At 38.3% G+C, this 10,467-nt stretch overlaps 1 protein-coding gene across 1 annotated transcript; it reads left to right on the forward strand.

The window, feature by feature from the left end:
• Nucleotides 1–3,025: 3,025 nt before the first annotated feature.
• On the forward strand, nt 3,026–10,101 carry c9 (complement component 9). Its single transcript, XM_042509542.1, has 11 exons — nt 3,026–3,132; nt 3,236–3,326; nt 4,215–4,365; nt 4,449–4,587; nt 5,893–6,031; nt 6,183–6,404; nt 6,544–6,784; nt 6,881–7,006; nt 7,725–7,900; nt 9,176–9,410; nt 9,513–10,101. Exons 1-11 carry the CDS (start codon nt 3,059–3,061, stop codon nt 9,668–9,670), a joined length of 1,752 nt encoding a protein of 583 aa, XP_042365476.1. The 5' UTR covers nt 3,026–3,058; the 3' UTR covers nt 9,671–10,101.
• Nucleotides 10,102–10,467: the final 366 nt, after the last annotated feature.

Consider the following 10,467-nt stretch of genomic DNA (forward strand, 5'->3'; position numbering starts at 1 on the left):
CATTACATGCTGCTGTTATCTGTTTGGTGTTGCCATCTTGTGGACAAAGAGCTGAACTTCAGAGTCTGTGCAGGAGGAGCCCTGTCAATGTGCATGGCAAGTTTCCCAAACATCTTGACTGCTGGCAGTCAAAGTGAGTGTGGACGTGGTTCAGTTTTGCTATTCAGTTTCCCAAAACTCACATGGCGACCTACGTGTACCATGGATGCCAGTCAAAAAACTGCCTTTTTAAATATTTGCTCTGCTTGCTGTGACCCAACCTGTTGCATCATCGTGGAAAGACTGAAATTAAGAAATTGTCTGTAGTTAGTACCAGCTCTCCTAAAATAAAAACAATAAATGGCCCTGTGCATAAACTATGTGTATGCATTTAAGGATTAAATCCTTCCTATCTATCACCCAGTGCAATGCTGGAATAGTTTCCAGTTTCCTGTGACTCTGAGGAAAACTGAATGGGAACAAAAAATTAACAAATGACCAAAAATATTAACACATTGTTTCAATCATGTATGCTGCCAAGCAGGCATGTGCAGAGGGAGAGACTAAGGTGCTCGAGTACCTGCCCCTGTGCCCTGTGATGTCCAGGGTCAAAAGCCAAGACATTATAAGGCATATTATATAAAATACAAGTATAATCTATTTAAATTGATTACTGTTTTCTTGATTTAAAAAATGGGGGTCCAAAGATAAAATATCATCAAATAATCATGTTTGACCTTTCAGACCTTTCAAACTTTCCTTTAAAAGTCAGATTAAATGTAAAAGGAAAGTCTGTATTCATAATTTCCTCATATTAGAAATATCTGCTTTTTAATTTTGTATATTATTATTCTTTTTAATTTCTGATAGGTTAGATTCAAAAGATTTCTGTTCAGGATTATCCTGACCATGACAAATTTTGCATTGATTTTACCATACAGATTTTTTAAAGTAAATCAGTTTAAATGACATTATGACATAGATAATTTTCTCATATTTATTTATCATAGTCCCCTTCTGACTTCAGTGGGAAGGGGACAATAATATAGCATGATACAGTTTGCTGTAAGATTACACCTACACTAATTCAACAGGTTACGCTTTAACCCTTTAAAACCGGAGCAAAATGGCTTGCACAAAATCACATGGGGAGAAGGCAATGAGCAACAAAAGAGTAAATGACACAAAAATTATCAAGAAATTTGTACAAAACATTACCTCAAAAATAGAAACAAAAAATTGTGCAAGTACAAAAAAGAATGCAATGACCAGAATAAGTGCTAAAAAAAATTATAATTGTGATTACGACAATTATAAATAAAGAGCATAGTAAATACAACATATTTTTTGGCTGATTGGCAGTTCAGCTCAATGCATTAGAAAAGAAATGTAGACAGTGTGAGGAAATTAACAAATGGTAGGAGTCAAGAGGCCATGAAATTGAAACAAACTTGTTTTATGAGGCAAAATTATTTTTCTTAGCCACTCAGCTCATAAGACGAAATGATTTATAATTAATGTAGGTTGGGTCTGTCAAGGCCTTAAAATCCCAGTCAGAGATAACGGAGGAAGGTGTTAACTCTCTGTTAACTCAGGCCAAGTCCAAACCAAATAGTTATTGTGTTATTGTGATGTGTATACAGTACTGTATCAATTGTGGGAAATCAAGAAACATTTTGCCTTGTATCTACACGGTTGATGTTCACAGAAAAGCAGTAGTGGACAAGGTGATGACATCTGTCAAAGGAGGGACCGTGGAAAGTGCTGTTACTATGAGGGCTAAACTGGATAAGGATGGTGTGATGGACATTGCTGCATGTGTGCTGCTCTCCAGTGAGGTAACTACAATAGATTAGCAAAATGAAGCTGTAACATTATTATAGGTACCACGCTATGATGTAAATGTTTTTAGCATTCCTAACAGCATGGCATTATCAGTCCACCACATACATATTGCAACCAGTATTGGATGGATCACCATGAAGTTTTGCTCTGACATTCATGGTGTCCAGATGATGACTCCTAATGATTTTGTTGATCCTTTGACTTTTTGTCTAGCACAGGGGTCGGCAACCTTTATGATCAAAAGAGCCATTTTGGCCAAAAAAACCCTCAAAAATCTGTCTGGAGCCACAAAACATATCTGATACTTAAAATGAGCATTCATTAACATGTTTTACCACTATTTATTGTTTTTTGTGACATTAACTTTGCATTTAATTAACAGATCTATTCATGCACTATTAACTTCTCCATTTTCCTTTGAGATCTTGGATTTGGAATCCATAGCTAGTCGAGCTTGTTTTATTCAGGACTGCCAAACCACTTTTGAAATTTGGCAAAATTTAGCAGAAAAGGCACCAAGGCCACAGAAATATGATGCATGTTTTAGTTAATAAAATGCTAATATGTTTTCATATTCTGTGTACAGGCTACATGTTTTTGCAACTGAAAAATGCAAGAGTAATTTTAGGCCTAAAATGATGATAAAATCGAATGAAAATCTTTAAAAAACAATCATTATTCATTTCCATATAATTTTTAGTCAGAGATGCAGGAGCCACTGGAGAGGGGCTAAAGAGCTGCATGTGGCTTCAGAGCCACAGGTTGCCCACCCCTGGTCTAGCACAACCATGAGGTTGACATCTTAAGATTTTAGTATAATTTCTCAACCACTAGCAGAAGAGAAGTACATGTCATTAGGTTTGGCACAGGCCTTTGTGCCCTCCTTAGGATAATTGGTAATATTAATGACTCTAACTTTTCATCATTATGACTTAAAACTTCACAGCTTTGCAAAAATTATTATTGATTATTATGTTTTTAAAGAAGCTTTGCTCCCACTGTGAAGAACAAAACATACTGACAGGATGAGTAAGATGTTTCAATTCAAACATTGTATTAGTTTGTGGAGTTTCCCAAGCAACAAATCAATATCGCTCCGCCTGAAATCCAAACTATTGACTTTGAGGTAAACACCATGGTCCTTTTGCAGTTGAATAATCATTGACAGACAGGGAGCTTAAAAGACTTGTTGGGGACAAACACACAACACTATTTTTCTCTTTAAAGGTTCATCATGAGGACTGAAGTTGCTCTCCAGCTGGGCTTCTGTAGCCTGTATCTAACACTCACACTTCTTGGAGAAGGAATGTATGTATATTTCCTAATTTATTTACACAACAGCAAAGATCTTGTTTTTATCACTTTTAATCTAATACTTATTGAAAAATGGCTCTTATTATGTGTATTTCAGGGGAGTGGAACTTCCTGATCCACCAGCAGTGAATTGTGTTTGGAGCCGCTGGTCAGAGTGGAGCTCCTGTGATCCTTGCACGAAAATAAGAGTGAGTCCATTAAAACTGCAACGTCATTATACTGTGTGAGCTAACATTTGAACAACTGTACTGCCCTATGAAGCCAAAAACCAAGTATATACACATTTGTTCAAAAATTAAATATGATCAGAATCTGATTTCCAAACTTATTAAACTGGCTTATTAGTTGAAATAGCAGCCCACAAGAGAATACTGGAATCATACATTTCTGAAAACAATGGATATGTTACATTTGTACATTTCATACATATATATTCAATGTTTCTAAAGTGACGTAGTATATTGGCTGAATTTGTAATAAAAATGTGAAGTAGACACCTAGGTGAGACACCTGCCAAGCTACATACAAAACCAGCAAAATGGGTTGTTTTTAAGGAAGGCATCCCTGTGTTTCCAGGACCTTTTAGCCACCAATAATAGGTGTTTTATAGTAATATATTCACTGACACTGGTGTATTTCCAGCAGGGATTGTGCCACAAAAACTGGGTATTTTAAGTCAAAGCCTGATCTTTCCTAACTATAACCAAGTACTTCATGCCTACACAAACCGCACGTTAACCACAGCGTTTTTTTAAACCTAAAGACACTTGAAGTTTCAGCGTATGCACTGCATTATGAGGTACAAATGTAACATCTGTGGTTTGCAGAAATGTACAATGCCAACATTTCTGGCAGTCAAGATGCAAACAAGACTTTCCATAAAGTTCCATATCCAAACAGTCTTTTAAGCAAAGTCTGCACCAATCAGCTTTAAAAGGCAAAATAACAAGGTTTTTTAATTTATAAATCTGTTACACTTCTGCTAAACCCTTTTCTCTCTGTCTGTAGTAACTGCTCTCTGTCTTCGTAAAAAGGTGCACTTAATAACAAAGTGTGATATCTCTTGTGATCCTCAGAGGCGCTCTCGGAGCATACAAGTGTTTGGCCAGTTTGGCGGTGAGTCCTGCCAGGGATCACTGGGGGATAGGGAGTCCTGTGTTACAGATACTACATGCGAGGTACTGCCTCCCCCTGAGTGCTCCGACTCAGAGTTCCAGTGCGAATCAGGTACTTCACTTTCTTTTAAATCACCTGTATCTTTCTCTGTAATATGCTTGACTCTGTTAGCTTAATCACCCATCTTTACACAGGTTCATGCATCAAGAAGAGATTAATGTGCAACGGTGACTACGACTGTGAGGATGGATCAGATGAGGACTGTGATCCGATTCGTAAAACCTGTTTGACGGCCGTGGATAGCAATGAGCAAGGCAGGACGGCAGGATATGGGTAAGTTTTTAAAGAACCACTTCAGATGGATTCAAATAGTTCACATAGATAATACAAAAGTGACATGAAGAGCACTTACATCAGGACAGCGTATCCATGGTGATCCTGTGACAAAGATTAAAGCTACAGTTGGTAACTTTCATGGCAAATAAGACAAAAAGCATTTTTTCATAACTGTCTCTATTTTCTGACAACAGTACGAATCATCAGTGAAAAAAATCCAGCTCCTCTGCCTCGATGCTCATAATGGCATTTGCAAGAATCATGAAAACAACCAATCAGAGCCAGAGAGTCTCTAAATATATTGCTGCGTTGAATCAACACTGTGCCTTCTGACACCTTAGCTAACGCTGAAAAACTGCGAGCAGCGAGGCTAATGTATTCAATGTAAAATGTTTTCAGCTCATACTCAAACTGTTAGCATGTAGTAATTTTGGGGTAAAAGTATCTCGCCTTAGATATGTTTTGTCTGTGAACCTTGTGAGTCATTGTGAAGCCAATTGTTGTAGTTGTTAAAAAAATGCTCCTTAATAGGCAATGTTTTCTGTTTGTTTTAAATGAATCCAACTTTATAGCACTTCACAGAAACTAAACACAGTGGCATAAATACCCCACATCCAAGCAGCATTTTGGCAGTGGAATGCAGAGTGACACAGATGCACCACCACACAATTATAAATTCTCACAACAGCGTAGGCAACTTGCAAAGGTTACACATGACTAGGGATGGGTACCGAAACTCAGTTTTGAAATGGCACCAGGGTCGAATTATTAAAGGCTGGAGTACTAATAAGCTTGTTACGATGTTAACGGTTGTGCTATCAGTATTGGAGAAATGAAGAATATTTTTTCTTGATTATTTAGGGTATATAAACATTATCCATTGCAGTTTTTAACTCACCAACCCAGTTTCTAATTTTTTTCTAAGATTAAAATATTTGTTTATGATGCATTTTCAATCTTCAATTCAGAGGAGAGCTCTGTATGTCAGAGCCTGCAGCCTGCTACATGTGTAAGGAGCGGGGGGAGCTCTGCCACTCTGTGTCACGCACACACGAGCCCTACTTTCAGTGATTCCCTCCAAAGACACTTCTCAAGAGTTGATGCCACAAGTGCAACAACTCTTTTGCACATAAGCGACAAACAGGAGCAATATTTCAAAACATCTAGCAAAAGTGCATTGAATATAGAGGCAGAGACATGCACTGTTTTCGACCTCCTAACTCATAGTCTCCCAATACTGCATCTTAAGTATGCATTACTCTGTGTATGGTCTTAAAAGTGGTGCCTGTGTCCATCCACCAGAATCAACATCTTAGGTGCAGATCCTCGGATGAATCCCTTCAACAATGATTACTTCAATGGGAGGTGTGATCTAGTGAGGAACCCAAACACTGGGAAGGATGACAGGCTTCCCTGGAACGTGGGTGTACTCAGTTATCAGGTTAGTCAAAACCTTTTTTCCTCCTTTATTCCAAGATTGCATTCAAAATTCCAGTGTGTGTTTGTGTAAAATGATAATGAATATGCAGGATGCCAATGAAGATTATGAAAATTCTGTCTACCCTAAACACTTTGGCTCTCTGTCTTTCTAGACTCTAGTGGAGGAAACCTCTTCTAGAGAAATCTATGAGAACACACACAGCCTCCTGAGGGAAATGCTTAAAGAGATGAGTGTTAAAGTTGATGCTGGTCTTTCCTTCAAATTCAGCCCAAGTGAGGAGTCTATGTCTGAGTCTCCTTCAAAGGTGGATTTGAGCTATGAATACGAGAAGAAAACAATGATAAAAGAGGTGTCGGAGTACTCCAACATCAAGGTAAATGCCAGCCAGTGACAAGTATGAGTAGTTCATAGCACACATAGCAAATTAAAGAATCTTATTATAATGTCATTGTGTTATCTAAATAGAAAGATGTCATCTGCATATGTATTTACTAATGCTTCTTTCCATTCAGAACAAGAGCTTTATGCGGGTGAAGGGCAGAGTGCAGCTGAGCACCTACAGGATGCGCTCCCGTGACCTCGTAACCGCAGATGAATTCTTGGCACATGTCAAATCTCTGCCTGTGGAGTATGAGAAGGGTATTTACTTTGCCTTCCTGGAGGACTACGGAACTCACTACACCAAAAACGGAAAGACTGGTGGTGAATATGAGTTGGTCTATATCCTCAACCAGGACACCATCAAAGCGAAAAGTAAGTGTAACCGAAAGAGTCTCCTTTCAAACTACTCATTCTGAATACGCTGAAACATGATAAGCACAAACCCTCTATACTTTATGATTCTTGCAGATCTGACAGAGAGAAAGATTCAAAAATGTGTCAAAATGGGCATCACAGCAAACTTTGGGGAGACTGGTTTGAAAGATGGACACTTGAAACGTGACGACTGTGATGATGTCACAAACAAAAACAACGGTGGGCTTTCCCTGTTTTAACAGATCACAATGATTGGTACAGATTATAAAGTAAATATTTAATGTAAACCTGAAGATTTTTCAGGTCTATTTGATACTCAATACATCGGGGCAAAATCAATACCTTATTCCAAGCACAACTGCATTCTAAAGTCAAGACAAGGTTTGCATGGAGTCTCAGCAATCTGAGTCAAATAATGAGGGTGGGTGTCTTTGTTTTGGTGATCAGGTGTAGGTTAAGACCCTGTCTACATGTATACCAATAGGTATACTATCTGCATCCTTCTGTCATTTGCGAATGGAATTCTAGGTCACTAAAATGGAGATTTTTGAGATTTTTTTTAGATTTTCCAAAACTCCAGTTACTTTATATCCACATGGTTTTATAAGAAGGAGTGCTTGGGAAACAATAGCATCACCTCAATTTGCAGCTTTGTTTAATGAGTAGGCGTCAAAACCATTCATGGAGAAAGAAAAAATTCTAAAATGTGTAGATGGGGCCTTAGGCATTGCAACTACAAAGACGCATCCCTCCGTGGCCTTTGATTACAGATTGTAACTTTGGAAGACTGCATTAAGATAGACTCGCAAAGGTCCAAACCAGACCTCTCTTGTGATATATCTTTACTCATCCATTTTGCAGCATTATTGTGATGTATATACAGTAGGCTAACGTATCAATTGTGGAAAGTTGCTAAAGATTTTTCCTGTCTGCACAGTTGATGTTCATGGAAAGGCAGTAGTGGACAAAGTAATGACATCAGTCAAAGGAGGAACACTAGAAAGTGCTGTTACTATGAGGGCTAAACTGAATACGGAAGGAGTGATGGACATCGCTACATATCAGAACTGGGCCCGGACCATCGCTGACGCCCCTGCACTGCTCTCCAGTGAGGTAACTACGCTAGGCTGCTGTAATGAAGCTGTAACATCATTATAGGTGTCATTCTATGATGTTTTTAGCATGGCTAGCAGCATTGCAATGTCAGTCCACCACATATATATCGTAACAATTATAACATGGATTAACACAAAATTTTGCAATAATATTCATGGTGTCCATAGGATGAATCCTCATGACTTTGTTGATCTTTTGGCTTTTAGGCTAGTGTAACCACGATGATTTTAGTATAATTTCTGAACCGCTATTGAATGGATTTCTGTGAACTTTGGCACAGGTATTCATGTCCCCCTTTGTATGATTTGTTATAATGTTGGTGACGTTTTCATCATTAGGGTCAAAATATGAATTTGTTCAATACTTTACTAATACTTTTGCTGGTTTAAATTCCAGCAAAACTAATCACATTCCCATCACCCTCAGCTGTACTTTGTGTACTGCTCATTATAAAATGTTAGCATGCTAACATGCTAAATAAAGATTATGAACATGGTGAAAATTGTACCTACTAAAAATCAGTATATTAGCATTTTGAGCATGTTTGCCAACTGGCATTTGCATTTAGCTCAAAGCACTGCTGTGCCTAATACCCTTTTCCCACCAAAATTAGACAACCCGCTAAAAATTTTAAAAAAAGACTCCTTTCCCATTTCCAGTTTACATGGCTCTGCAGCTCTGATGACTATGCCTTTCTGCTTTTTGTACTATTATGTTGCGTTCGACATCACAAACATGCCAAAAAACAGGGTTAGTAAACAGTAGAAAGCAGCATGGAGGCTAGTGCAAAAGTTTCTGTGGTTATGTGTCTTTTATATCTCTTACTTATTTAGCCTCACTCTTAGAACTTGGTATCAACTGTCTTTGAGCAGGGGCTGAGGGGCTGCTTGGATGGAGACAAATAATGTATTGTAGCAGTACATCATTGAAAAAAAGGGCAAAATTAGCATGTCAGACCAGGTGTTGTTTTTCCATCATTGCTGAACAGAACTAAGTGGAGCTGCAGCCGATAAATACCCATGACTACTGCAGAATCATTTATATCGGAAACAAATGCTGATAGTAACTTTTCCCATTAAACACAAAAAAGATGTTAGTGAGTGTTAGTGAGTTATTGTTCAATGAGAAAGAGACTTATAGGCTACAGCTTCACACAGCCACTTGCATTGCTGTAGATTCTTTTCATAAGATATGAGGCAAATGAAAGATTTTTTTCCTCTCATCATATTCTGGCAAGTAAAATAGTTCACATGTTCAATTATTTTCCGACAGCCGGAGGCCATCCATATGTTGATTCCAGTGGATATGCCAGGCGCCAACTCCAAGATATCCAACCTGAGGCAGGCTACAATAGACTACGTGGCGGAGTACAATGTGTGCAAGTGTAAGCCCTGTCACAACGGAGGCACTCTTGCTCTGCTGGATGGGAAGTGTTTGTGCATGTGCACTCACCTGTTTGAAGGCATGGCCTGCCAGAATTTCAAGGGTGATAAAGCTGAACACCCAGGTAAGAGATAAATCATACGATACAGTGTCCCAACATACCAACATGGCCATTCACATTACTTGAGGTTGACTTTCCTGTGTTAATTTGGACAATGTTTTGCAGGAACAAGACCTACCGTTAATCAGGAGGGGAATTGGTCGTGCTGGGCTAGCTGGTCCAGCTGCAACGGAGGGAAACGCACCAGGACACGCAGCTGCAACACAGATGGGCTCCTTGGAGCTGTGTGCAGAGGAGACACAAGCAGTGAAGAACACTGCTAAGCAGATACATTTATTTAACAAACAAACTATCACCCTGTACACACATAACCTTTCTGTAAAATATAAAAACCAAAAGATTTAAAGTCATAAACAGTGTTATCTGTAAATGCTTGGTAAGGAGAGCGGAGCCATCTTGAGGTGGGTAATAAATAATGCAGTTTATCAAATTAGTTTTTTAATGTGTATGTATGACATTTTTTTGTGATTTAAATATATGGAGTTTGGGTATTCAGATTCAATTGTAAATATGTAAACATATGAATTTCATAGAAAATAAACTCTGCAAAACTTAAAGGACCCATTGTATCCAAGCACACATGTCTTCTGTAATTTATTGAAGTACAAATGAAATAAACTGAATGGACATCACAGCTACAAAACAAGTATTAGGCATAATATTTCTATTATTTTATTAAAAATGTGTTACCTCAGTCCTTCTGCATACTTTGTTTTTTTGCTTCATATCAACACCAGTTCTGCAGTTACTTAAAAGTTTTTCATTCAAAGGTCTGCTCTTCCTCACAGTCCACAGCACAAAAGAGCGTGTCTTATTCAATCATTAATCAGTCTTACATTTACAAAAGCACTCTGGATTTCTGACCACAAACAACACTGTGTCTTTCCACTTTAGCTCAGTTAAAATGGTGTTAGCTGAAGTATGTATTAATGGGCTAATAACTCATCTTTAAAAGCATGAACACATTCCAGCTTGCTGTGCTGTGCAAATGAGAACCAGATGAGTAGAAGCAGAGTGGAGAGAGAGCTACAGATTGAGGTGCTCAACGTGAATATAAAGG

This window comes from Plectropomus leopardus, chromosome 20, assembly GCF_008729295.1.
Source record: "Plectropomus leopardus isolate mb chromosome 20, YSFRI_Pleo_2.0, whole genome shotgun sequence".
NCBI lineage: Eukaryota > Metazoa > Chordata > Actinopteri > Perciformes > Serranidae > Plectropomus > Plectropomus leopardus.

Excerpts from the sequence above, each read along its gene's own strand:
- c9 (XM_042509542.1), top strand. The coding sequence starts at position 3,059 with ATGAGGACTGAAGTTGCTCTCCAGCTGGGCTTCTGTAGCCTGTATCTA. Across the intron at positions 3,133-3,235 it reads ACACTTCTTGGAGAAGGAAT|GGGAGTGGAACTTCCTGATC; the intron begins GTATGTATATTT and ends TGTGTATTTCAG. Across the intron at positions 7,007-7,724 it reads TGTCACAAACAAAAACAACG|TTGATGTTCATGGAAAGGCA; the intron begins GTGGGCTTTCCC and ends CTGTCTGCACAG.